This window comes from Anolis carolinensis, chromosome 4, assembly GCF_035594765.1.
Source record: "Anolis carolinensis isolate JA03-04 chromosome 4, rAnoCar3.1.pri, whole genome shotgun sequence".
Classification (NCBI taxonomy): domain Eukaryota; kingdom Metazoa; phylum Chordata; class Lepidosauria; order Squamata; family Dactyloidae; genus Anolis; species Anolis carolinensis.
In genome coordinates, this window is record NC_085844.1 from 101,253,486 (window position 1) to 101,280,790 (window position 27,305).

General features: G+C 41.9%; 1 protein-coding gene across 7 annotated transcripts in view; it reads right to left on the reverse strand.

The window, feature by feature from the left end:
* dnah5 (dynein axonemal heavy chain 5) overlaps nucleotides 1-27,305 on the reverse strand; it is a 299,154-nt gene that overhangs the window by 106,807 nt on the left and 165,042 nt on the right. For all 7 annotated transcript variants that reach the window (XM_062979391.1, XM_062979388.1, XM_062979389.1 and 4 more), the window contains 2 exons: nucleotides 13,266-13,438; nucleotides 2,459-2,589 (listed from right to left, as the gene is read on the reverse strand). In XM_062979391.1, the coding sequence (XP_062835461.1) occupies nucleotides 2,459-2,589; nucleotides 13,266-13,438 (304 nt within the window). The remainder of the gene's footprint in view (nucleotides 1-2,458; nucleotides 2,590-13,265; nucleotides 13,439-27,305) is intronic.

Genomic DNA, 27,305 nt, shown 5'->3' on the forward strand with positions numbered 1-27,305 from the left:
AAGGACAATCACCCCAAAATCCTGCCTGTATGCTAAGTTGGGCAAGATGAGGCAGTGTGCCAAGTTTGGTCCAGATCCGAAGTCGGCTGGGTTCAGTGCTGACTATATAAGGGTGAACTGCAACTCCCTGAGCCAAAGGACAATCACCCTGAAACCTTGCCTGTATGCTCAGTTGGGCATGATGAGGCAGTGTGCCAAGTTTGGTCCAGATCTGATGTTGACTGGGTTTAGTGCTATCTGTATAAAGGTGAGCTACAACTTCCAGAGCAAGAAGTGAGTGAAGCTACTTGGTCCATCCTCCCCCAATCTGCCCCAGGATGGAAAGGGGTTCATGGGGGTTGTGTGTGCAAAGTTTGGTCCAGTTCTGTCACTGGTGGGCATCGCAGTGGCCTGTGGGAGTCGTAGTGATTGAAAGTACTACATATCCCATCACCCATGGTCCATTGTCCCACAAATGGCACCAGGACATAAAGCGCATCATGGGGGTTAAGCGTGTCAAGTTTGGGCCAGGTCCATCATTCCTGGTGGTCACAGTGGCCTGTGATAGTGGCGGCCAATCAGAGAGCTGCCACAAACACACATACATGCATACATACATACACCGCCCGCTGCATACAAACATTGACTTTTATTACATATATAGATATAGATATAGACTAGCTTGGGGACCCAGCGATGCCCAGGTAATTTGAGAATGGTATTATTTGTCTTTTAATGTTATGTATTGTGTTTGGAGTGGGTGAACTACAATTCCCAGAATTGTGGCTGAATCCTCCCCAAACCCTGCTAGTATTATAAGTTGGCCATTTTGGGCATGCGTACCAGGTGTGCTGCAGTACCCTCTGGATGGGGGTGAACTACTAAAACTTCCAGATTCCCGGGGCCCCAAAATATCTATCAGTATCCACAGCAGGCAATATTTAGTCTGTGTGCCAAGTTTGGTCTAGATACATCAGTGGTCTTTGGATGGAGGTGAACTACAACTCTCAAAATCAAGGCCCCTTCCCACAAATACCTGCAATATGTTCAGTAGGTCATGAGGCTTCTCTATGTGAAGTGTGGTCCTAGTGCATTGTCGGTGGGGGTCAGTGTTTATCTGGCTGCAGGTGAACTATAACTCCCTTTTTCCCAAACTTGTCCAATATGTTGTATTGATTATGGGGGCTCTGTGTGCCAAGTGTGGTCCTGGTCCATTATCAGCAGGGTTCGAAGTGCTCATTCATTGCAGGGCAACTATAAATCCCAGTACCTACTACTCCTCAACTTGCAGTCCAGTTCCCCTCCAAACCCACCAGTAGTCAAATCTGGGCATATTGGGTGTGCATGGCAAGTTTGGCTGAGAGATATCATTGTTTGGGTTCATAGTGTTCTGGGTGTAGGTGAACTACAACTCCTCTATATTCCCCAGTAGGAGTGACAGTGCTCTGACGATGCAGGGTGAACTACAACTTCCACCATGTGGAGTCAATCTCTAAACTCCTCCAGTAAGTTTAGTTGCAGCTCAATTCTGCTCTGTTTGTTATGCAGAGAGATTGGAAAGGAAAGGGCAGTGGGCGGGGCCATGCAAAGTCCACAGCAATGGAGAACCCTGGAATGCCTGCCTGTGGTGGAAGAAAAAGCAAAATCTAGAATGAAATGGTCCCCAAATGAAAGCATTCCTTGGGTGGTCGGCTGTAGTGTTTGGGAAGGACATTGCCAGGGGCTGGGCTGGATGTTCATGGAGCTCGCTGTAACCACAATGTCAGTGCAAATGAATAACTTGCTAGATTTTCAGGCCTGGGAAGTATAGCCTGTTTGTGGAGGGCGGAGGCTGTCTGTGTGAGCAGACATCCATGCCACATACACACATACGGGTTTTTGTTTTTATTATGGATTTAGATAGATTTAGATTTAGATTAGATAGATTAGATTTAGATTTAGATTAGATAGATTAGATTAGATATAGATAAATAGATAGATTGTTCCCTCTGGGGCTTATAGGTAGTGTTCTTTTTAGCCAGAAAAGGGAGAAGACTAGAGATCAAGATATCTCTTATATTATGCTACCTGTGACATTTTGGGAATACTTGACAATAAAGGTTACACAATCACTGTCTACACCACCATTTGAAACAATCTGTGATAAGTGTTGAAAGAAGGTAGAAATTTCCTTTTCCCATACAAAATTGCTAGTTCTTTGAATAGAAAGTTTACATGATATTATGTTACTCAATATGTAGTTGAATTGCAGTTCTCACTGGAAATATTAACTAAGGCAAATGGGAGGTGCAGTTCAAGAAGACCTATAGGGCTGCCCTTTGCACACTTCTGTGATATAGCAGTACATTCTTTCTTCACTGGCAACTTATCTGAAGCAAAAGACCTCACTTAACTTTACAGCACGAATAACAAATTCTGCTTGAACCAAATGCTAAGGGTTGAACCAAATGTCTAAGGGGAAAAACATTTAAGAGCTTACCTTGTTAATGTTATCTGGAACATATCATAGCCAGCTATAAATGATGCCAATTTAGTCAAGCTCTGCTTCCCAGACCCACCAACTCCAACAAGCAAAGCATTTCCACATGGAGTGCGGATTACCCGAGAAATCTACAAAATACAAAAACTTATTGTTAAGTATGTATTTTAAGAAGTAAACAAACACTGGTCCATAAGGTCGCGAAGAGTCAGAAGCTACTGAACGAATAAACAACAACAGAACAAACACTGACAAATTACTTTACTTACTTACTTACTTAGGCGATCCCTCGTAGTTCGAGGATGATTGTCTTCCATCTTGGGGATGTGTCCGTAGATGGCTGAAGAGACCTATTCTTGATCTGCATGTTCTCCCGCAGTGAGGAAATCGGTTTCCAGGTGGAAGGCGGTCCTGGTCAGGGTTGGCTTGACGCTCCTTCCTCTTGGCATGTTTCTCCCTTAAGCCCTCCATTCGTGCCTCTTCGAACGCCACAGCACTGCTGGTCCCAGCTGACCTCCAATTAGAGTGCTCAAGGGCCAGGGCTTCCCAGTTCTCTGTGTCTATGCCACAGTTTTTAAGGTTGGCTTTAAGCCCATCTTTAAATCTCTTTTCCTGCCCACCAACATTACATTTCCCGTTCTTAAGTTGGGAGTAGAGCAACTGCTTTGGGAGACGGTGATCGGGCATTCGGACAACATGGCCAGTCCAGCGGAGTTTATGGCGTAGGAGCATTGCTTCAACGCTAGTGGTCTTTGCTTCTTCCAGCACGCTGACATTTGTCTGTCTGTCTTCCCAAGAGATTTGCAGGATTTTTCTGAGGCAACGCTGATGGAAATGCTCTAGGAGTTGGGTGTGATGTCTGTAGACCGTCCACGTTTCGCAGGCGTAGAGCAGGGTTGGGAGGACAATGGCTTTTTAAACAAGCACCTTGGTATCTCTATGGATGTCCTGGTCATCAAACACTCTCTTTTTCATTCAGAAAAATGCTGCACTCACAGAACTCAAGTGGTGTTGTATTTCAGTATCGATGTTGACTTTTGTGGAGAGGTGGCTGCCAAGGTAGCAAAAATGGTCAGCGTTTTCTAATGTTACACCATTAAGCTGTATTCCTAGCATTGCAGAGGGGTTAGCTGGTGCCTTTTGGAAGAGCACTTTGGTTTTCTCGATGTTCAGTGAGAGACCGAGCTTCTCATATGCTTCTGCGAAGGTGTTTAGAGTGGCTTGTAGGTCTTCTTCTGAGTGTGCACAGACTATGTTGTCGTCGGCATATTGGAGTTCTATAACAGATGTTGTGGTGACCTTGGTTTTGGCTCTCAGTCTGCTGAGGTTAAATAGCTTGCCGATACATGATTTCCACACAGGTGGGAAGCTTCCCATCAAGGTGAAGTATCATAGCGATGAAGATGGAAAATATGGTAGGGGCAATAACACACCGCTGCTTGACACCTGATTCCACCTTAAATGGGTCACTTTGGGAGCCATTGTTGCCAAGACTGTTGCCATCATGTCATCATGGAGGAGCCGCAGGATGTTCACAAATTTGTCAGGGCACCCGATTTTTTTGGAGGATGTTCCAGAGAGTGCTGCGATTCACTGTGCCGAATGCCTTTGCAAGGTCAATGAATGCCATGTACAGAGGTTGGTTTTGTTCCCTGCATTTTTCTTGGAGCTGTCGTACAGTGAAGATCATGTCCACTGTTCCTCTGGAGGGACGGAAGCCATTCTGGGATTCTGGGAGGGTGTCTTCTGAGACAGGGAGAAGGTGGTTTGCAAAGATTCTTGCGGGGATTTTCCCAGCGGAGGTTAGAAGGGAGATTTTGAAGATTTCAGCAGGGATCCCATCAGGTCTGCTGGCTTTGTTGTTTTTTTGTTGGCTGATGGCATTGCTAACTTCTTCCAAACTAGGCAGTGCTGCAAGCTCATCCCTGGTTTGTTGTTGCGGGATTTGTGAGAGGGTCTCTTCGGCCACATTGGAGCTGCGATTCAGCAGGTTCTGGTAGTGCTCTTTCCAACGTAGTGCAATTGATGTTTTGTCCTTCAGAATTTTGGTTCCATCTGATGAGCATAGGGGCTGTATGCCATAGTTTCTTGGTCCGTAAATGATCTTTGTGGCTTTGAAAAATCCCTGAGCATCATGGGTATCTGCAAGGTGTTGTGATTTCTTCAGCCTTCTTTGTCCACCAGATGTTCTTGAGTTCTCTGGTTCTTCTTTGGACCTCAGCTTTTGCACTGGCATAGATCTTTTTCTTGGCAGCACTGTTGGTGTCTCTCTGCCATGTTTGGAAGGTTTTCCTTTTGTTATCAATTAGCTGTTGGATCTCTTTGTCATTATCGTCAAACCAGTCTTGATGTTTCTTAGTTTGGTATCCAATGATTTCTTCGCAGGCTGTGATGATGGAGGTCTTCAGTTTGTTCCAATGCTCCTCAAAATTTTTGGGGTGTTCTGTGGGTAGATGATCTTTGAGTGTTGTTTGGAGAAGGGCTCATTAGGACGGCTCCTGAAGGGCTTGGGTGTTCATTTTGCGCCTTGTTTTCTTTCCTTGGAGTCTGCGTTTGGGGACGATCTTGATAGCCATCATGGATCGGATTAACCTGTGATCTGTCCAGCAGTCATCAGCACCTGTCATGGCTCTTGTGAGAAGTACATCGCGGCGGTCTCTGGCACGTGTAATAACATAGTCCAAGAGGTACCAATGCTTTGACTGGGGGTGCTTCCATGATGTCTTGAGCTTGTTTTTCAGGCGGAAGAGCGTGTTGGTGATGACAAGGTTGGCAAGATGCCATTTGAGTTGCTGTTTCCAACCCCGTCTTTTCCTATGATCCCTGGCCACAGGTCGGAGTCCCGTCTGGCATTAAAGTCCCCCAGGAGGATGATTTTGTCCTCCTTATGTATCTCCGATAGGATGGTGTCCAGCTGACAATAAAATTTTTCCTTGATGTCTTCATCAGCATCTAGAGTTGGTGCATAGGCACATATGATGGTTGCCTGTTGGTTTTTGGCAAAGTTAATTCGGAGGGTTGAGAGTCGTTCATTGATGCCAGTGGGTGCTTCACCAGGTCATTTCTGATAGCAAAGCCAACTCCGTGTATTCTTCGCTCTTCTTCAGGCAGTCCCTCCCAGAAGAAGGTGTAGCCTCCTTTTTCTTCCTTCAGCTGTCCCTCTCCTGCTCTCTGGGTCTCCTGAAGGGCTGCTATGTCGATGTTAAAGCATCCCAGCTCCCTTGCAATGATAGCAGTCCTGCGTTTGGGGCGTTTGCTGTCAGTGTTATCCAAAAGTGTCCATACATTCCATGTTCCAAAGTTCATTTCTCTTTTTTGGCCGCAGAGTGGTGACCCTTCTGGACGTGGCAGTCCAGTCAGGGATAAGAGAGGCAGACTATGTTTAGGACACCTTTTCTAGTCCCATCCCCATGTGGGGTGAGCAGATCGGATCCTAAAAAGGGCTGCTCAGTCATGGATACAGCTGCTGAACTACTCAACTGCCTCAGACCTTGAGGTAGAGCAACTGAGTCCATATCAACTGCCCATGTGCCAGTCTGTGACTAGGGGCTTCCAGATTTCACAGCCCTGCCCCCATCACCACTTGCTGATCGCCATGGGACTTTTGTAGGTTTATTTTTATTTTTGTTTGGAGATGCCTGTGCGTGATTTTTTTTAATGTATGGAGGTCGGTGCACAGATGGTCAACACACAGTCTTCACAGAGTGAGGTTCTAGCAGTGGTGTGGTTAACACAATTAGAATGGCTTCTCAGTCTGTTGCAGCCTTCTTCTGTCAGGGTATTGTGTATTGTGAAATGTTAAAATCAATCTGGATTCAGCAATTATGGAGTTAATGAGAGTCTGCTATGATTGATGTATCACAGGACCAATGGGGTCAAGTGTGTTTTGACCGGGACTTACTATCTTGTTCCTGTGGAATGTTGAGGGAGTGTGTTTTCCTGTGTAGAGCGGAGAACAGCGATGAGCAATGTGCTGTGTGTGTGCATGAGTGCTTTCGGCAAGCACTCATGGAGGAGAAAGGACTGAATTTGCTCTATCTGTAAATAGATCATGTAAATAAAGTTGTTTGCCGTTGGACTACCAACTGAACCCTCATCTGCTGGAGTGAGTTTGTCCAGTTCTGTTTTCCACACTGGGAGACAGTCTGGAGAGAAGGAGGCAGACCGGGATGGTGAATTTTTGGATTTCACTCTGCTACCCATCATCCCCGCTGACATCTTCCGCCTTCACAGCCATTGTAACATGTACCATGTTATCCTCCGCCTGCTCCGCCGTTGAGGTCTTCGGGTCTTCGGCTTGGTCTGGAACCTCCCCTCTGGCCACTTCTGGGAGTGCATGACTCCAGTGGTTGTGCCTGCAGGTTCATCGGAACACGCAAGCCCCCTCACCATGACAAGGTGACAATCCATCGAGGGGGATTGTCACCTTGTTTCTTCTTTTAGGTTCTGCTGAACTATGCTTTTGCTTTTCACCAATCTACTGAGAGAAGGGAATGTTTCCTTTTAAAATAAGAGTTGAGATACAGTACACACATTGACTCATGGACAAGTTGACCAATTTTTTGAATTGATTCTTAGACTTAAATTTATAAACTTATACATGAGTATATAGGATAACTATGATTCCACTTCACGACCATAGCAACCATTCCTGGGGTTTGCAGTTTAGGGAGAAATACTTAAAATTCTCAGCTAAAGCTCTCTCTTGCATCACCAGACTACTATCCTGAATATTCCGTGGAATGTAGCCATAGCAGCTAGAGGAATAATACTGCTATCATTGTGCAGTTTAATAGGGCTTTCAGACAACATTTATCATCACAAATGAAAACAGCAGGATATCCTAGTAATAGCAATAAAATTTCTGGGGCAAATGCTGCTGCATGTATACAGTTTCCTCTTTGATTGCTTGAAAAATGTTTGCAATGAACAAATTCTTTGCATCACAACATTCACCCAGTCTCTCTCTTACTTCATTTCTTGATCCTAAGCCAAATTTTCCTACAATCTTTGATTCTGCTCGATTTCCTGCTTTTGCATTTCAATTGTCTAAGATGAACAAGAGCAGCTGTTACTGTGTGTGATCAATTTCCTCCTAAATCCCAGCACAGACTTTTTCAGTTTCTTCTTCTTCTGCTGCTTTTGTAATGAGAACGTGAACATATTGATTAGTTTCTCCTAAAGTGTTACTGATATAATTTGCAACCAAAATGGTAAAAGATCTGGTAGCCAAGCCCTTTGAGGAGCGGCTTAGGGAGTTGGGTATGTTTAGCCCAGTGGTTCTCAACCTGTGATTCCCCAGATGTTTTGTCCTTCAACTCCAAGAAATCCTAACAACTGGTAAACTGGCTGGGATTTGTGGGAGTTGTAGGCCAAAATACCGGGGGACCCACAGGTTGAGAACCACTGCCCTAAAGTGTTAATGATATAATTTGATCAAACTTCACTGCTTTTGTTTCATCTCTCCTCACTATTAATGCCACCTTATTTCTTCTTAGATTTTTATTTCCTGAGTAAAACAGTGCAGAATTATCTGACAAAATGTTCTATCCTTGTCTATTTTGGCTCATTCATCACAAGCATTGCAATATTTATACATTTCGTTCCTTGTTTTACTATGTCTAGCTTTCCCTGATTCACGCTTCTCACATTCCATGTCCCTATAATATGTTTTGTGCAGCTTTAGAGCTTCCTTTGGCTCCTAAGAACATTAATGACTGAACATTCTTTCAGCTTGAGTTGAGTTGTGTCATTAGCCAGAGTGTTGCCCATAACTGTACTCTGTTATATTCCAATAGCTCATTTGAGTGCAATTGATCTGGGAATTTCATCATGTTTCATTTTGGATTGTCTCAGCACAGTTTTCATGGTGTTTACTATACCTTCTTTGCCGACTGTGGAATTCACTGCCCATTGAGATTAGGCAAGCCCCCACTTTACTAGCCTTTAAGAAAGACTTAAAAACATGGCTCTTCCGGTGTGCCTTTGGAGAGTAACTGTCATATCTTTCTTCGGTTATTCCGCTTGGATATATATCCTTTAGACTGTTCCACTATTTTATGTCCCTGTTCCCCGTGGTTTTATTCATATGCCTTTCTCACCCAAGTTTTAACTTAGTGTTCATGTGGCCCGCCCTGGTTTTTATTGTCTTTTCTGATTTTGTGTTGTAATGTATATTATTATTTATTGTATTGTTAAATTGTGTTATGATGTGTTGTTTTATATTTTGTTATATTGTATGGTTCTGGGCATGTCCCTATGTAAGCCGCCCCGAGTCCCCGTTGGGGAGATGGTGGCGGGGTAAAAATAAAGTTTTATTTTTATTTTATTATTATTATTCTGCACAGTATTAATAACTGTTAGATGTGGTACCACTGCTGTCATCTCAGAGAAATAATCTGCTATTGTCACACACATACACCACAATTGCTGCTTCCCAATAGCTGTTTGGCACATTCAGTCTAGTCTGCCATCCTAAGCAAAAGTCTCTTTAACTTTAGCAGTGCTCCTGCCATCACCAGCAGTGCTCCTGCCATCACCACAGCTTCTAGCCTCGCAGGATCATTCAATCCTGCCAATGCAGAAGTAGTGCCATGGAAATGAACATCTAATAGGAATGGGAATATTCATCTGTCTTCAATACATATCATTAATTTGTTCAATTTCCCCAGTATTTCTACCCTACATTATTTTTAAAAAGATAAAATCAATATTTAAAGACTTATTTAATTTTCAGAGAGATTGTCATGTTAGTCTAGAATATCACTATGCAAAGTGATCTTATAGTACATTAGAGACTAAGGGCTGTCTACACTGAGCAGAAACCCTAAAATGGGACAGATTATGTCCAGAAACTTCCAGCCTGGACTGCAGAGTAAAAGCAGTTAACCAGGTTTTACCTCACATTGATAAAATTTACAGCAAGAACACCGAAGATATGGAGTAGTCTTCATAGTTGATAATAAAGCTGCGAAAGCTTGGATACAACCCAAAAAATGATAGAATAATCTCAATTCGAGTTCAAGGCAAGCCGTTTAACATCACAGTGATCTAAATATACGCCCCAACTACAGCTGCTGAAGAAGCAGAATTAGATCAGTTCTATGAGGATCTGCAGCACCTACTGGATAACACACCAAAAAGAGACATTATTCTCATTACAGGAGATTGGAATGCTAAGGTGGGCAGTCAAATGACAACCGGGATCACAGGCAAGCATGGTCTGGGACAATCAAACGAAGCAGGACGTAGGCTGAGAGAATTTTGCTAGGAAAACTCTCTGTGCATAACAAACACTCTCTTCCAACAACCTAAAAGACAGCTTTACACATGGACTTCACCAGATGGTCAACACCGAAATCAGATTGACTACATCCTTTGCAGCCAAAGGTGGCAGACATCCATCCAGTCGGTGAAAACAAGACCTGGAGCTGACTGTAGTTCAGACCACGAACTTCTTATTGCAAAATTTAGAATCAGACTAAAGAGAATGGGGAAAATACACAGACCAATTAGATATGATCTCACAAATATTCCTAATGAATATGCAGTGGAAGTGAAGAATAGATTTCAGGGACTAGACTTGATAAATAGAGTCCCAGAAGTACTATGGACAGAAGTTCACAACATTGTTCAGGAGGCAACAACAAAGTACATCCCAAAGAAAAAGAAAACCAAGAAGGCAAAATGGTTGTCTGCTGAAACACTGGAAGTAGCCCAAGAAAGAAGGAAGGTGAAAGGAAACAGCGATAGGGGGAGATATGCCCAACTAAATGCACAATTCCAGAGGTTAGCCAGGAGAGACAAGGAACTATTTTTAAACAAGCAATGCATGGAAGTGGAAGAAGACAATAGAATAGGAAGGACAAGAGACCTCTTCCAGAAAATCAGAAACATCAGAGGCAAATTTCAGGCAAAAATGGGCATGATCAAAAAGATGGCAAGGACCTAACAGAAGCTGAAGAAATCAAGAATAGGTGGTGGGAATATACAGAAGATTTGTATAGGAGGGATAAAAATATAGAAGATAGCTTTGACGGTGTGGTGAGTGAATTAGAACCAGACATCCTGAGGAGTGAGGTTGAATGGGTCTTAAGAAGCATTGCTAACAACAAGGCAGCAGGAGACAATGGGATCCCAGCTGAACTGTTTAAAATCTTGAAAGATGATGTTGTCAAGGTGATGCATGACATATGCCAGCAAATATGGAAAACACAAGAATGGCCATCAGATAGGAAAATATCAGTTTACATCCCCATACCAAAAAAAGGGAAATGCTAAAGAATGTTCAAACTTCCGTACAGTGGCACTTATTTCCCATGCCAGTAAGATAATGCTCAAGACCTTGCAAGGCAGACTCCAGCAATACATGGAGCGAGAGTTGCCAGATGTCCAAGCTGGGTTCAGAAAAGGCAGAGGAACGAGAGACCAAATTGCCAATATCTGCTGGATAATGGAGGAAACCAGGGAGTTTCCGAAAAATATCTACTTCTGCTTTATTGACTATTCTAAAGCCTTCAACTGTGTGGATCATAATAAACTATGACATGTTCTTGGTAGTATGGGGATACCAAGTCACCTTGTCTGTCTCCTGAGAAATCTGTATAAAGACCAAGTAGCCACAGTAAGAACAGATCATGGAACAACAGACTGGTTCAAGATTGGGAAAGGAGTACGGCAGGGCTGCATACTATCGCCCTTCCTATTCAACTTGTACGCAGAACACATCATGCGACGTGCGGGGCTTGATGAATCCAAGGCTGGAGTTAAAATTTCTGGAAGAAACATTAACAACCTTAGGTATGCAGATGATACCACTCTGATGGCTGAAAGTGAGGAAGAGCTGAGGAGCCTTATCACCAAGGTGAAAGAAAAAAGTGCAAAAGCTGGGCTGCAGTTCAACATCAAGAAAATCAAGATCATGGCAACCAGACCGATTGACAACTGGCAACTAGAGGGAGAAAACGTGGAGGCAGTGACAGACTTTATATTTCTAGGCACAAAGATCACTGCAGATGCAGACTGCAGCCAGGAAATCAGAAGACATCTACTTCTTGGGAGGAGAGCAATGGCCAACCTTGACAAAATAGTGAAGAGCAGAGACATCACACGGGCAACAAAGGTCCGCATAGTCAAAGCAATGGTATCCTCCATAGTAACCTATGGATGCGAGAGCTGGACTATAAGGAAGGCTGAGCGAAGGAAGATAGACGCTTTTGAACTCTGGTGCTGGAGGAAAATCCTGAGAGTGCCTTGGACCGCAAGAAGATCCACCCAGTCCATCCTCCAGGAAATAATGCCCGGCTGCTCACTGGAGGAAAGGATATTAAAGTTGAAGTATTTTGGCCACATCATGAGAAGACAGGACAGCTTGGAGAAGATCATGATGCTGGGGAAAATGGAAGGAAAAAGGAAGAGATGCCAACCAAGGGCAAGATGGGTGGACAGTATTCTTGAAGTGACTGGCTTGTCCTTGAAGGAACTGGGGCCGGCAACGGCCGACAGAGAGCTCTAGCGTGGACTGGTCCATGAGGTCACGAAGAGTGGAAAACGACTGGACGAGTGAGACGATGACAGCAAGATCCCAAGTTTCTCCAGACAGGTGGTGTGGATAGCTAGTTTGAACCTGTGTACTGTCCACATGGGACACTGTCACCATCCCCTTTTCCATCCACTTCATGTGGCAGGGAAAAGGGGATGAAACTTTCCTGGGCTGTCGTCAGGAGAGACATCAGCAAAATTACTGATGCAATGTGGGGAAAGGAGGGCAATTCCAGTCCACCCTCAGATTGTAAGGATCATGTAGAAGAGCCCTGACAGAAGGAATTTGGATAGCATACGTTTTCCTAGATTAAGTCTACTTCCTCTGATAGTCTATGAAAGCTTAAGCTATCATCTTTTTTTCATCTCTAATACACTACAAGATCTCTTTGCATAGGTAAAGGTAAAGGTTTTCCCCTGACATTAAGTCAAGACGTGTCCAAATATGGGGGTTGGGGCTCAATTTCTAAGCCAAAGAGCAAGCGTTGTCCATAGATGCCTCCAAGATCATGTGGCCAGCATAACTGCATGGAACACCATTACCTATTGATCTTCTCACATTTGCATGTTTTTGAACTGCTAGGTTGGCAGAAGCTGGGGCTAGCAGTGGGAGCTCACCCCGCTCCCTGGATTCGAACCGCCAGCCTTCCAGTCAGCAAGTTCAGCAGCTCAGCAGTTTGACCCACTGTGCCACCAGGGGCTCTTTGCAAACCTATTTTAATTATAGCACATTTATGAATAAACCAAGTGCTAGAATACTGGCTCATACATGTAGCTCATGCATAGCTCATATTGGCCCTGCCATGAAGTCCAGGATGTGCTGTAGGCAAGCAGGTTCCCTTTATATTTCAATATGTGAAGGACACATGTCCAGAGGCCTTCTGTAAAGTGGACGGAAGGACTGTTTCTTGAAAATTAGGATTTTTCCTTTAGTTCCTTGTGCACTGAAGTCTGACTTTTTGGTTTTTCATCCTCCTATACCTAGGGACATACCAGTGTTGGAGAATATACGAATAGCAGACATCTACTTCTCAACATTCTCCATTTCAGTGTAGAAATATGTTCACAAAGAACTGGCACACTAGCAGCATCTTCTGGAATTTTTTGATATTGCTCCCCAGTCAGCATCTTTCATCCACACAGATCTAACTTTGTAGTATCCTCAAAGTATAAATGTATGAAATGAGATGATGATGATGATGATGATGCAAGTTTGTACCACCCCTTTCAATTCCTAAACTAAATTAATTACCATGGGCACCAATACCTTTATTAAATGGATCATGGCATCTTCAAAAAACACCAGGTCCATTCCTGCCCCTCGGATGCTTTCATTATATATCTGTAAGAACATATTCAAACGGTCCTTCAAGTGATCAAAGGACTCGATGGGTTCATATATTTTAGGCATGTCAGCTTCTGTTTCTTCTGGCTCCTCTCCTGGAATGAAATAAAAATAAAAATAATGTATGTCTCACATTAGAGACAATCTTGACTGCGTTTGTACATCTTATAGTAGGATCTTCTCTTCTATTTGGGAACTGAGAAAAGCACTACTAGCCCTCATAGAAAGAATACTGATATTATTGCTAAAAAACAATACTGATAAATGAGCCAGCATTGTGAATTTGTCAGCAAGTGTTCGAGAATAATTAGCTCCATTTACAATGCCCAGTCCCTAGTTAGTCAGATAGGATTCTGCTCCCTTTATCCCGTGCAGTTCCTAGCCCTATAGTTTACTGTTTGTACTTTGTGTTTTTGATCTTGAAGGAACTGGGGGCAGCAACGGCCGACAGGGAGCTCTAGCGTGGACTGGTCCATGAGGTCACAAAGAGTCGAAAACGACTGAACGAGTGAGACGCCGACGACGTTTTTGTTTTGATGGATTATTTGTTTATTGACGTATGGACATTTGGTATCATGTAAGTGAACCCGAGTCCTTTCAGGGAGATGATGGCAGGGTATAAGAATAAAGTTAGTATTATTAATGACACAAAGACATAGTATGACACAGCAAATGAGACATATATGCTGGATTTTGTATCACAAAATCACAAGTCAAACACTTCCCAAGTATTTAGGACTGTGTGATGTATTTTCGGATGATGTGGTTATTATTTGGGATCTGTGGTTGACTTTTCAATTTTGGCTTTGATGGCATTGGTTCTAATGGCTTGTTCTTGGGCTGCCAGAATCAGGCCCTCCGTCTCCTTTTTCAAAGTTCCATTTGTGAGCCACAGCCATGTTTTTCTTTGTCAATTTGACTCTTGATTTTTTCTAGGAACTGTCCATGGAGAGCCTTCTTTTGCCAATTTTCTCTTCTGCTCTGGATTGTGTTTTTACGGTATTCACTCTTTGTATTTTGAACTTGAAGCAGTCCTCCCTTGAACTTCCCTCAATGTTGGTTCTTGACTGCCTTTCACATAATCTGCCAGGGCATGTTTCTCTTCCTCTACCGTTTGTTTCACTTGCAGAAGCCCTCTGCCTCCTGATTTTCTAGGCAGGTACAGTCTGTCGATATCACTATGCAGGTGTAATGAGTAGTGGATTGTCATTAGTTTTCTTGTCTTTCTGTCCAGATCATCTAGCTCTGCTTGTATCCAGTTCACAATTCCAGCAGTGTATCTAATGACGGGGATGGCCCAGGTGTTGATAGCCTTGATCGTAGCCTTCCACCATTTAATTTGCTCTTCAAAACTTTTCTGACTCTTTGGATATATTGTTTGCTGACCACATTTTTCACATGCCCATGCTTGATACTTTCCAACTGTAGTATGCCCAGATATTTATGGTGTTGTAGTTGAGTCTGCTGGCAATATTACAAATGGTAGTAGGAGTACTAGTAGGAGAAAAAGGTTTAATCATGAGCAGGTGCCAGATGAAGAACCGCAAAGGAAACGGATCCGGGATATACTTATGGCACCTTCTGATGAAGACACGCTTGAAGGGTTTTTAAGTGACGAGGAGTCAATGAGTGAAGAAGGAGACAGGCTGGATGTGAATAGAGGCACTAAGAGGGTTACTCGGGAGCAGGAATCAGTTGAGGAACAGGAGAGGAAGAAGCTCCGAGATATACTTACTGCTCCCACAGAGGAGGAGTCGTTTTTGGGTTTCTCTGGGGATGATAGGTCTGAGAGTGATGAAAATGTGGAGGGCACATCGGACTGGACTAGGGTACAAGAAATAAGGGATATGTGTGCAGAGCCAACTTCTAGTGATACGTTTGTGGGGTTTTCGGGACAGGAGGATTGGCAAACACCCGGGTCATGGGGAAACCTAAGTCTTGATAGGAGATGGAGGAACTGGAGGGATGATAGCCGGGGTTCACGTGTGACGACAGGAACAGCTGTGGGGGATGATGATGGGGTGGAGGTCAGCTAATCTTCGGATAATGATGTGTAAGTTAAAAGTAGGGTCTGAAATGGGGATCATTTGCAGAAGGCAAAGTGTCGTTATGGCATAGGTTTGTCGCTGCTTGTTTTTCCTGTTGGGTTTTGGGTCCTGGCTCTACAGCTTGGCGTTCCTGGTTCCCGTGATTCTTTGATTTGGATTGGACAATCGTGAGTGTGTTTTCTCCCTTCCTGGACCTTTGGACTGGTGACTTCGGCTCTGTTTGACAACCTTTGGTAATGACGTTTGGATTGGCTTATCGTGGATGCAGCTTTCTCCCTTCCTGGCATTGGATTGACTTGACTTCGGCTTGTGTAAACACTTTGGAGACGACATTAGTTTGGACCTTCTTTTACTGCTGTTTTTGAAACTTCGGCTGGTTTTGTTTACTCTCTGTGTGCAGCGCTATCTTCCAGGAAGCCTGCTACAGTGCTGTTTACCTCCAATTCCACTGACTACATTTTAATCCGGATTATCCATTTAATCCAGATTATTTTCCGTTCTTCTTTTTGAGCCCAGTTTGGGCTAAAACTTTGAGTTTTGGTCAGAGACACTGCAGTTAAGTGTCTCTGAGCCAATTTTTGAGTTGCAATAAACCTTTTGTTAAACTAAGTATTGTGTGTGTGGCTCTTTAAGGCGCCTGTGTTCCGACATATAGGCTTCAGGCTGATTGCACTTTATGGTTTGTCCATTTGGCATCTCTATGCCCTTGCTGTGAGTCATTTTCCCTTTCTTTAATGCCACTGTGGCACATTTGTCTAGGCCAAACTCCATACTGATGTCAATGCTAAAGATTCTGACTGTGTTGGCCAGTGATTGGATTTCTGTTTCTGATTTTCCATAAAGCTTTAGATCAGGGGTCCTCAAACTTTTTAAGCCGAGGGCCGGTCCACAATCCTTCAGACTGTTGAGGGGCCGGATTATCATTAGGAAAAAAATACAAACAAATTCCAATGCACACTGCACATGTCTTATTTGTAGTGCAAAAACAACAACAGCAACAACAACAAGAACAATGAAAGAACAATACTATATTTAAAAATAAAAACAATTTTAACCAACATACATTTATCAGGATTTCAATGGGAAGTGTGGCCCTGCTTCTGGCCAATGAGATAGTCAAGTTAATTAGGATTGTTGTTGTTGTGTGCCTTCAAGTCATTTCAGACTTTGGGCGAGCCTAAGTCTAAAATTTATTTATTTATTATTATGTATTTATTTACTGCATTTATTTACTACATTTGTATCACACCCTTCTCACCCCAAAGGGGACTCAGAGTGGCTTACAAATTATATGTACATACAATATATTATATTATTAGTATAGCACAATATTAGCATTATATGTTACTATATTGAACTATACCACTATACTGTAATATTAGTAATATTATATGTAATATAGAATATATAATTAATATTATTATATGGTATTATTATTAGTGTTATATTGTATTACATTATAATATTAATATCAATATTATATGTATATACAATATATTATATTATAAAACTGAGGGCGGGGGCCAGGTAAATGACCCTGGAGGGCCGCATCCGGCCCCCGGGCCTTAGTTTGGAGACCCCTGCTTTAGATCATACATGTATAGCAAGTGGGAAATTTTTGGTGAATGTCTTGCTGTTTGACATTTGTTTTCTGTAGAATTACTGACAATTGGACCATTGCAATGATGAACAGCAGTGGTGACAGTGAGTCACCCTGGAAAATTCCTCTCCTGATGTTAACAGTTCTATAGCTTTCGTTGCCCACAAACAACTCAGTTTTCCATTGTTTCATTGCTTTTTTGGTGAAGTGAGGGCGACTACCTGTGCCCTTGATCCCTGCCCATCTTGGCTTTTAAAACAGGCCAGTGGTGGATTAGTTGATTGGTTTGTGGCAATAATTAATGCCTCTTTGGGGCAGGGCAAATTTCCATCCACCCTAAAACAAGGAGTGGTAAGGCCTATTTTGAAGAAGGCCTCATTGGATCCGACCAATCCTTGTAACTACAGGCCAATCTCTAACCTACCATTCTTGGGCAAGGTCTTGGAGCGGGTGGATGCCTCTCAGCTCCAGGGATTCTTGGAAGATACGGATTTTCTGGACCAATCACAGTCTGGCTTCAGGCCTGGGTTCAGTACCGAGACGGCTTTGGTCGCCTTGGTGGATGACCTCCGCAGGGAGCTGGACAGGGGGAGTGTGACCCTGCTGGTTCTCCTGGACATCTCAGCGGCTTTCGATACCATCGACCATGGTATCCTTCTGGGGCGGCTCTCTGGGATGGGCTTTGGGGGTACTGCACTGCAGTGGCTCCAGTCCTTTCTGGAGGGTCGTTCCCAGTTGGTGAAGCTGGGGGACACCTGCTCGGACCCCTGGCCATTGACCTGTGGGGTCCCGCAGGGTTCTATTTTGTCCCCCATGCTTTTTAACATCTACATGAAACCGCTGGGAGAGGTCATCCGGAGTTTTGGAGTACGGTGCCATCTCTATGAGGATGACACCCAACTCTACTATTCTTTTCCACCTAAATCCAAGGAAGCCCCTCGGATTCTGGACCAGTGTCTGGCCGCTGTGTTGGCCTGGATGAGGGTGAATAAACTGAGACTTAATCCTGACAAGACAGAGGTCCTCCAGGTCAGTCGTATGTCTGATCGGGGTATTGGGTGTCAACCTGTGCTTGACGGGGTCGCACTCCCCTTGAAGGCGCAGGTCCGCAGCTTGGGGGTTCTCCTGGATTCAGGGCTGACGCTTGAGGCTCAGGTGTCGGCTGTGGCCGGGAGGGCCTTTGCACAATTAAAACTTGTGCGCCAGCTGCGACCATACCTCGAGAAGTCTGATCTGACCATGGTGGTCCATGCCTTAGTTACCTCTAGACTGGACTATTGCAATGCGCTCTACGTGGGGCTGCCTTTGAAGACGGCCCGGAAATTACAACTAGTACAGCGATCGGCAGCCAGGCTTCTAACTGGAGCGAATTACAGGGCGCGTTCAACGCCTCTGTTTAAGGAGCTCCACTGGCTGCCGTTTACTTTCCGCGCCCAATTCAAGGTGCAGGTTATCACCTACAAAGCCCTAAAAGGTTTGGGACCCACCTACCTTAGAGACCGCATCTCCCCCTACGAACCCGCACGTTCTCTTCGCTCGTCGGGGGAGGCCCTTCTCTCGCTCCCACCACCCTCGCAGTCACGGTTGGTGGGGACGAGAGAGAGGGCCTTCTCCGTCGTGGCCCCCCGGCTTTGGAACTCTCTTCCTAGAGAGATCAGGCAGGCCCCTACCCTCCTCTCCTTTCGTAGGAGCTTAAAAACCTGGCTCTTCCAAAAGGCCTTTGATACCTAATTTGACGTTGGACTGACCCATTTGCCCATTTTATAATAGCCCCCATTTCGAGATGTTGCCAATGCTATTTTGCACTTTATTGTCCATTTCTACCGGCACATTCTGTTCTGGATTTTATGAATTAGTCTCCTGTTTTAATATTGTATGATTTTCGTATGCTTCTTGCCGATTTTAACAATTGTTTTATTGCTATTGATGTTTTACTGGTATAATTGTTTTATAGTCGTGTTACTGATATTGATTGTTTTATCGGGCTAGGCCCCATGTAAGCCGCCCCGAGTCCCTTCAGGGAGATGAGGCGGGGTATAAAAATAAAGTTATTATTATTATTATTATTATTATTATTATTATTATTATTATTATTATTATTATGTTTCTAATATTTTCACAAACCCTGATGACATCTAGACATTTTATGATCCAACAATGTGGCAATGAGTCAAATGCTTTTTTGTAATCAATCCAAGTTGTATGGAGGTTTGTTTTGCGGCTTTTGCAGTTCTCCAGTATCATTTTGTCAATCAGAAGCTGATCTTTTGTGCCTCTACTTCTTCTTTTATTGCCTTTTTGTTCTACTGGCAAGATGTTATTTTCCTCCAAGTAATCCTGGATTTGATCAGGTATTATGCCTGTCAGCAGTTTGAACATTGTAGGAAGACATGTTATTGGCCTGTAGTTTCCTGGTATTGCTCCTTTTTCTGGATCTTTCTGTATCAAATATGTCTTCCCAGTTGTTATCCATTTGCTAATGTTTCCAGTTTGCGGCATCTCATTGAATTGTTCGGCCATTTTTGAGTGCAGGCTACTCAGATATTTAAGACAAAATCTGTGCAGTTGATCATTGCCAGGTGATGTCCAGTTCTTGACTTTTTTCACTCTTTCAGTGATCATTTCTGTTGTTATTTCCAAGGTTATTATTTTGTTCTCTGAAAATTTATTTTCAAAGTCTTTTATCCACTCAGCTTTTTTCTGTTTCCCACAGATCTTTCCAGAATGCATTTGTAGCTGTTTTTTCTGGTTTTTCATTTTTCACAGCCACCTGCTGATTCAGACTCTGGTAGAACCACCTCTGATCAGATTGGAAGAGTTGATTTTGTTTGTATTGGATGACTTCATACCGCTCAATTTTTCTGGCTGTTGCCATGATTTGTTGTTTCACAATTTCAAGAGCTTCTTCAATTTTTCTTGTGTTCAGCCAATATTTTTTAATCTTTGTTTTGACATTCTTCAGTTTTTCCTCCTTCATGTTTTTTAGATTGCTTGCATCTGATCGTAGGCTCCTGATTTTTAACTCCAGGCTTATTTTCCATTTTGGTTTTCCAATCATTTTTCTTGCGGGTTTCAGTTGTTGTATCTCCAGTTCTTGTGTTACAATCACTGCTGTGCTGTATGCAAGCTGGTTGGTTTCTTCCATTGTTGTTATCTCATTATTATTATTCTTATTACTATTATGATTATTACTTTATTGTATGACACAGCAAACAAGATAGATATGCTGGATTTCATTTCACAAAATCACAAGTCGAACACTTCCCAAGTGTCTAGGACTGTGTGATGTATTTTCGGATGATGAGTGCAGATCCCAGTAGGGTACCTATTATTATTATTATTGTTGTTGTTGTTGTTGTTGTTGTTGTTGTTGTACCATAACTCTGGAGAACAGGGTTTGAATCCCTTCTCAACTTTGGAAATCCGCTGAATAACTCTGGGCATGTCACATATTCTTAGCATCAGAAAACCCTATGATAAATTCACATTAGGCTTACCATAAATCTGAAATTACTTGAAGGCACACAACACGAACTAGACCAACAAGTTGATAATATGTAAAAGTGGGCTTTTCCAAATGGGCAAATGCATAAGAAGTTTGCAATATTTGTTGTACATTGTTGTTGCAGTGGTTGTTACTGTAAAAATAAAAATGTATCCAAATGACATGTTTGCCATCCTTCTTTCCTAACAATTCCAGGTACCAGCTGCAACATTAAATCCACATCACTCAGTGGGATTTTAAAAAATAATGAAACAAATTGGTACAAAAAAGCTGATTCCCTTCTCTTCCTCTTTTTAAAAAATTTTTTAAAAAAAAGGAAGAGAGGGGAATCAGCTTTTTTGTACCAATGATGCATCAATGAAATTATTCTTTTGCCCTTCAAACTTTGGGGATATGTCAACATATCATGAAGGGGAAAAAAACTCTAGGAAGAGTATTAGTGCAAATGCCTGTGATTACTACAAACAGGTCACAAAAAGAGTGGGGTGCATGGACACAAAATCAACAACAACTGGCAAAATCCAACAAATCTAATAGAGCTATATTGCACAGCTAACACTTTTTAGACTAATCTGGAGGAGTCCAGTGATAGCAACTAAAACTCAAGAGTTAGCGAAGGCAACCATTTCTCTGTTTAGGGGCATATTTCCATCAAGAGCCACAATTCCTTGGGGACAGCCTGTCAGGGATCACATGTTGGCAGTGGGAAAGATTATCCCATCTCTCTTTCACTCTATTTGTTATTCCCTCTTGCTTTCACACTACCTCAACATTGCTTTGGCATCACCCCTTTTGAAACCAGACTGTGAGCCACTTGTGGCCAGATTTACTAGCATGAGAAAATGCTAAACGGATTCAACCAAGAATTAAGAGATCACTGAAACTAAAAAATATGGAGTTTATTTTGAGAGAAATGTATTGAAATTGGGATATTTAGGCAATTATTTCCAATAAACTACAAAGAAACTACAAATAAACTTTTTTAGTTCCAGTGTCATTTGTATGAGAGTTTTAATTAATGTTTAGTATTTAAAACTCTCATAGCAAAGTATAGTAAAATGCTGTACTATGCGCCTATAAGGATTATCTGTAAAATTTCTCGTTCTCAACTAGGCAGGCTGTCTCTTCAAACTGAGACAGTCTACTGAGAAATCATCAGTTTCTGTGAAAGTTATTGGCTCCAGTACAAAAAGAAGCCAAGGAGAAGATTTTATAAAATGCAGAGAAACTTTTTGCTACAAACTACTTTCTTTCTGAAGTATAGCATACATGTACAGAAATACAGAAGAACTACCTGATTGGGTGACATAAGTGGCAAACCATTACAATATATACTCATGTATAAATCAACCTTGTGTACACGTAATAATAATAATAATAATAATAATAATAATAATAATAATAATAATAACTTTATTTTTATACCCCGCCCCATCTCCCCGAAGGGACTCGGGGCAGCTTACATGGGGCCTAGCCCGATAAAACAATCAAATATCAATGATACAACAATAAAACAATTATACCAATAAAATCTCAATTATCAGTAAAACAATCGATAAAATCGACATGAAGCATACAATATTAAAACAGGAGACTAATTCATAAAAGTACAGAATGTGCCGGAATGGGAAAGGTATTTCACGGTTGGAATGGACAATAAAGTGCAAAATAACATTGGCAACACCTCAAGAATGGGGCTGTTATAAAATGGGCAGATAGATCAGTCCAACAACAAATTAAGTGTCAAAGGCCTTTTGGAAGAGCCAGGTCTTTAAGCTCCTTCGGAAGGAGAGGGGCCTGCCTGATCTCTCTAGGAAGCGAGTTCCAAAGCCGGGGGGCACGACAGAGAAGGCCCTCTCTCTCGTCCCCACCAACCGAGACTGCGAGGGTGGTGGGAGTGAGAGAAGGGCCTCCCCCGACGAGTGGAGAGAACGTAAGGGTCAGGTGTTGTTGTTGTTGTTCACAAAAAAAGACTCAAAATGACCAAAATTATGAATTTTGGTGAGACATGTGGATAAGTCGAGGGTCACTCTGTGGAAAGGAGAAAGCGCCAATGCCACCTTAGGGGGGCAGCCACTTCTAGCCACCAACATCTTCCCACCTAAGTATTCAAAAAGGCCAGAAGCAGCTCCACAGCAGAGGCAGTAGAGAGAGCTCGTGCTTCTTATAGATTCTCCCAGCATGGATTAAGCTCTTGCCTTTTGCCACTCTACTCAGAGAAGGGGGCAGTTCTTTTTTATATATGAGGTACAGGACACACATTGATCCATGGATAAGCTGACTTGGGTTTTTTGCCTTGATATGTTTACTAACATTTCTAGACTTATATGTGAGTAAAAATAATAATTATTATAGTATGGATGTATATATGTCCATGCAATTAGGCACCAACTAGTTCGGTTGCATGCAATTCACAACACAAAAAAATACCCATTCTTGTCAATGAAAGAAATATCATCAGAACAATCTAGCAAGAAGGAGAGAATCTTATCATCTTGTATGCAAGGAAGGCTTGCCATCTTCTTGATTTAGCTCTCAAGAATAAATAAATAAGGATTTATATCTCTAATGTAGTAAATAAAGAGTTATTTGCAATTACATATTCATTTAAAAGTAAGGGATTTTCACATCTTTGAAATATTTTTCTCTGTGTTTTTATTTAATGAATATTTAATTTTTTTATTTAAATAACTGTGAATATTATACTTTTCCGTAATATTGAGGTACAATAGTTAGAGTATTTGAATTAGTTCCAGAAAGTTATGTTCTGAATTCAAGTCATAAATATCTTTTATATATTTTATTAATAATTTTTATGCCTCTCCTATATAATACAACTAGCTGTGCCCGGCCACGCGTTGCTGTGGCGAAACATGGTGGTTTGGGAAATAAAGTATTGAGGAATTGGTGGTAGTTAAGGTCAAGGGTAAAGGTTTTTCCCTGACATTAAGTCCAGTCGTGTCTGACTCTGGAGGTTGGTGCCCATTTCTAAGCCGAAGAGCCGGCGTTGTCCGTAGACTCCTCCAAAGTCATGTGGGATGACTGCATGGAGCGGCGTTACCTTCCCGCCGGAGCAGTACCTATTGATGCACTCACATTTGCATGTTTCCAAACTTCTGGGTTGGCAGAAGCTGGGGCTAACAGTGGGGGCTCTCTCCGCTCCCCCAATTCAAACCTGTGGCCTTTCGGTCCAGAAGTTCAGCAGCTCAGCGCTTTAACACGCTGCGCCATCAGGGGATATTATTTCCTAAAGGTTGTGAATATACAATATTTCTGATTGGTTTTTTTTGTTTGTTGGAGGCAAGTATGAATGCTGCAATTAGGAAAAATGATTAGGATGTAATGGCCTTGCAGCTTTAAAGCCTGGCTGTTTCCTCCCTAAGTGAATTTTTTGTTGGGAGGTGTTAGCTGGCCCTGATTGTTTCCTGTCTGGAATTCCCTTGTTTTCAGAGTGGTGTTGTTTGCGATATTTTATGTGCTTCTACTGTCTGTGGCCCTCAGAAAATAGAGGATTTCCCAGACTTTGATGATGGGAATACTTTGTTGGGAGGTGTTAGCTGGCCCTGATTGTTTCCTGTGTGGAATTCCCCTGTTTATTTACTGTCCTGGTTTTAGAGATTATATTGTTCTGCATTATTCTATCCCAGTAATTATTTCATATTAAAGAAGAATCTCACTTATCCAACATTCGCTTATACAATGTTCTGGATTATCCAACGCAGTCTGCCTTTTCATAATCAATGTTTTTGTAGTTTTGTTTTAAATTCATTGTGATATTTTAGTGGTAAATTTGTAAATACAGTACAGTAGAGTCTCACTTATCCAACACAAACGGGCCGGCAGAACGTTGGATAAGCGAATATGTTGGATAATGAGGAATTAAGGATAACCCTATTAAACATCAAATTAAGTTATGATTTTACAAATTAAGCACCAAAACATCATGTTAGACAACAAATTTGTCAGAAAAAGTAGTTCAGTACACAGTAATGCTATGTAGTAATTACTGTATTTATGAATTTAGCACCAAAGTATCACGATATATTGAAAGGATTGACTACAAAAATGCGTTGGATAATCCAGAACGTTGGATAAGCGAGTGTTGGATAAGTGAGACTCTACTGTAAATACTACATAGCATTACTGCGCATGGAACTACTTTTTCTGTCAAATTTGTTGTATAATATGATGTTTTGGTGCTTAATTTGTATAACGATTACCTAATTTGATGTTTAATTGGCTTTTCCTGAATCCCTTCTTATTATCCAACATATTCACTTATCCTGCCGGCCTGTTTACGTTGGATAAGTGAGACTCTACTGTATATTTCTAATCTTATATTATCTGCTCAGAACTGGATTATATGAGGCCCCTTCTTCACAGCTGTATAAAATGCACACTGAAGTGGATTATATGGTAGTGTGGAGTCAAGATAATCCAGTGCAAAGCAGATAATATAAGATTATAAATGGGTTATATAGCTGTGTTGAAGGGCCTTGAGTCTACACTGCCATATAATCCAGTGCAAATTAGATAATCTGTGGAAGAAGTCTAAGTGAGGCCTAAATCGGCCTGTCCCCTAACTGAAACCTGGCTGTCCCTTGGTTGCTAGGCAACCAAGTGGGCAGAGATTAGCCCTCTAAACTGGCAGCAATTGGATAAAAAAAATTATTGCTCTCCCTCTAATTAGGACTTTATTTTTCTTTTCTTTTTGTTGTATCAACCTTGAGGCGTGGATGATGGGTTGTGTTGTCAAATTTTGAGGTTGGGGGGCCTGTACCTTTGTTGTTTTGTGAATTGCCGTGATGCCATCACTCTTTTATATATATAGATGTGTTAGGTGTGACATTTCTGTTTAGGGGTTTTATCTGTTAGAAATCATATTTAATATTACGCTTCATTGAAACATACATGAAATATTTACTTAACACATGCAGTATCTAAACTTTTTTCATAAAAAATATGAGCATCCAAATATGTCTCAAAAATAAATACAGTTTTAAATTATTTTGGCTACAGTAAGTGTTGACCTGTGTGTAACTCAACACAATCTTTAGAGAGGAAAAGGATCAAGGAAAAACAGAAGGAAAGAGGGCAAAGTGGAAAAAATCTGTTCCATATTTTCCTCAGCTGTTCATACCTTTGTAACCCATGAAGATCAACATGTGTTCTTTTGGATAGATTTTTAATTAATTATTTGGTCTTAATTGTTTCAAAATATGCTGTTTTATACATTTTCAAGCTGCTAAAGGAAGGAGTGCATCATAAAAGAAGATTGGGATGATCTTCAAGGGGACAGCAAGATTTTTGGAGATCATGCTTTCACTGTAACTTCTTTAAGAGTAAGCTGTTTTCTGAATCGCTTTTAGGCCACCCAGTGAGCTCAGTGACTGAACAGTGATTTGTATGAATTCAAATTTCTGTTCCAATTTGGCATTCTGTTGACAGTTTTAGATGAAAACCTAACCTTATGGCCATCTTGACTACAAAAATACTTTATACATACACTTGTTCATTATTTTCACACATTCATTCACATATATTTCTACTAAGAAAATGGTAAAGGTGGAATCAATATCAAGTTAATTTTGTGCCTTTATGGTGCAAGATGCTTGTAAATTCTGAAATTTTCTGAGAAGGTGACTGCTTATAACAAATACTGGACTATATCTAGTTTCTACTCCCCCCTTTCATTCTTTTACATAACATCTCTTCTACATTTCTACAGGAGTTTTTTAGAGGCAAAGCTTGTGAAGTTGTCCATTTTATAGTTCTATACTAATCATTGGTGAAGAGAAAATACAAACTTCAAGATACATTGGTGTTAAAGTAGTTGGGAGAGTATAAAGCAAGGATTCTTGGGGAGTTTAAGAAATATCAATAACAGAAAGGATTTCGATAGAGACATCTGCATCCGTAAATATGTCTTAAACATGTAGATGTCCTTTTTGAGGGCACTGGTGGGTTGGTATTCTTGTCCTCTCTGTACAGTGCACAAATCCCCCATTCTGACTTACTTTAAAGTCATAGCCGCCTTGCATGGCCACTTTGTTTTTCATGGCAAGTAAAAAAGATCACATAAATATCTGACACCTTTGACCCAACTTGCCAGATCCACAGTGTTTACAGAAGCACTACAACCCCATAGAAGATCCCTACGGATCTCACCATTAAGTCTAGTCATGTCTGACTCTGGGGGTTGGTGCTCATCTCCATTACTAAGCCGAAGAGCTGGCATTGTCCATAGATGCCTCCAAGGTCATGTGGCCAGCATGACTACCTTCCCACCAAGGTAACCTATTGATCTACTCAAATTTGCATGTTTTTGAACTGCTAGGTTGGCAGAAGCTGGGCCTAACAGCGGAGCTCACCCCGCTCCCCGGATTCAAACCACAACCTTTCAATCAGTAAGTTCAGCAGCTCAGCGGTTTAACCTGTTGTACTACTCGGGGGACATCTTCTATAACACTGGCTTCAAATGTTAGCCCTGTTTCTGTGTATATCTGATTTGCTGATTCCAAAAATGACACCAGTTTTCCCCTATAAGTTCTAGTTTTGGAGATAGAAAATCTACCAAAATCTACCGTCACCTGATCAGTCACAGAAAACCATGACAACCATATCTATGAAGCTAGAACTGATGTAGTTTATCCAGTGGAATTTTCTGAATCAGCACCACAGATATCCCCAGGAACAGGCCTAAAAACCAAGACACCATTTTTTTTTGTTTGGTTGGTTGTGTAATCATTGTCTGTCTAGCCAGATGTCTCTCCAAAGCTTCCTGCTTGCTGCAAAGCAAACGCAGCTGT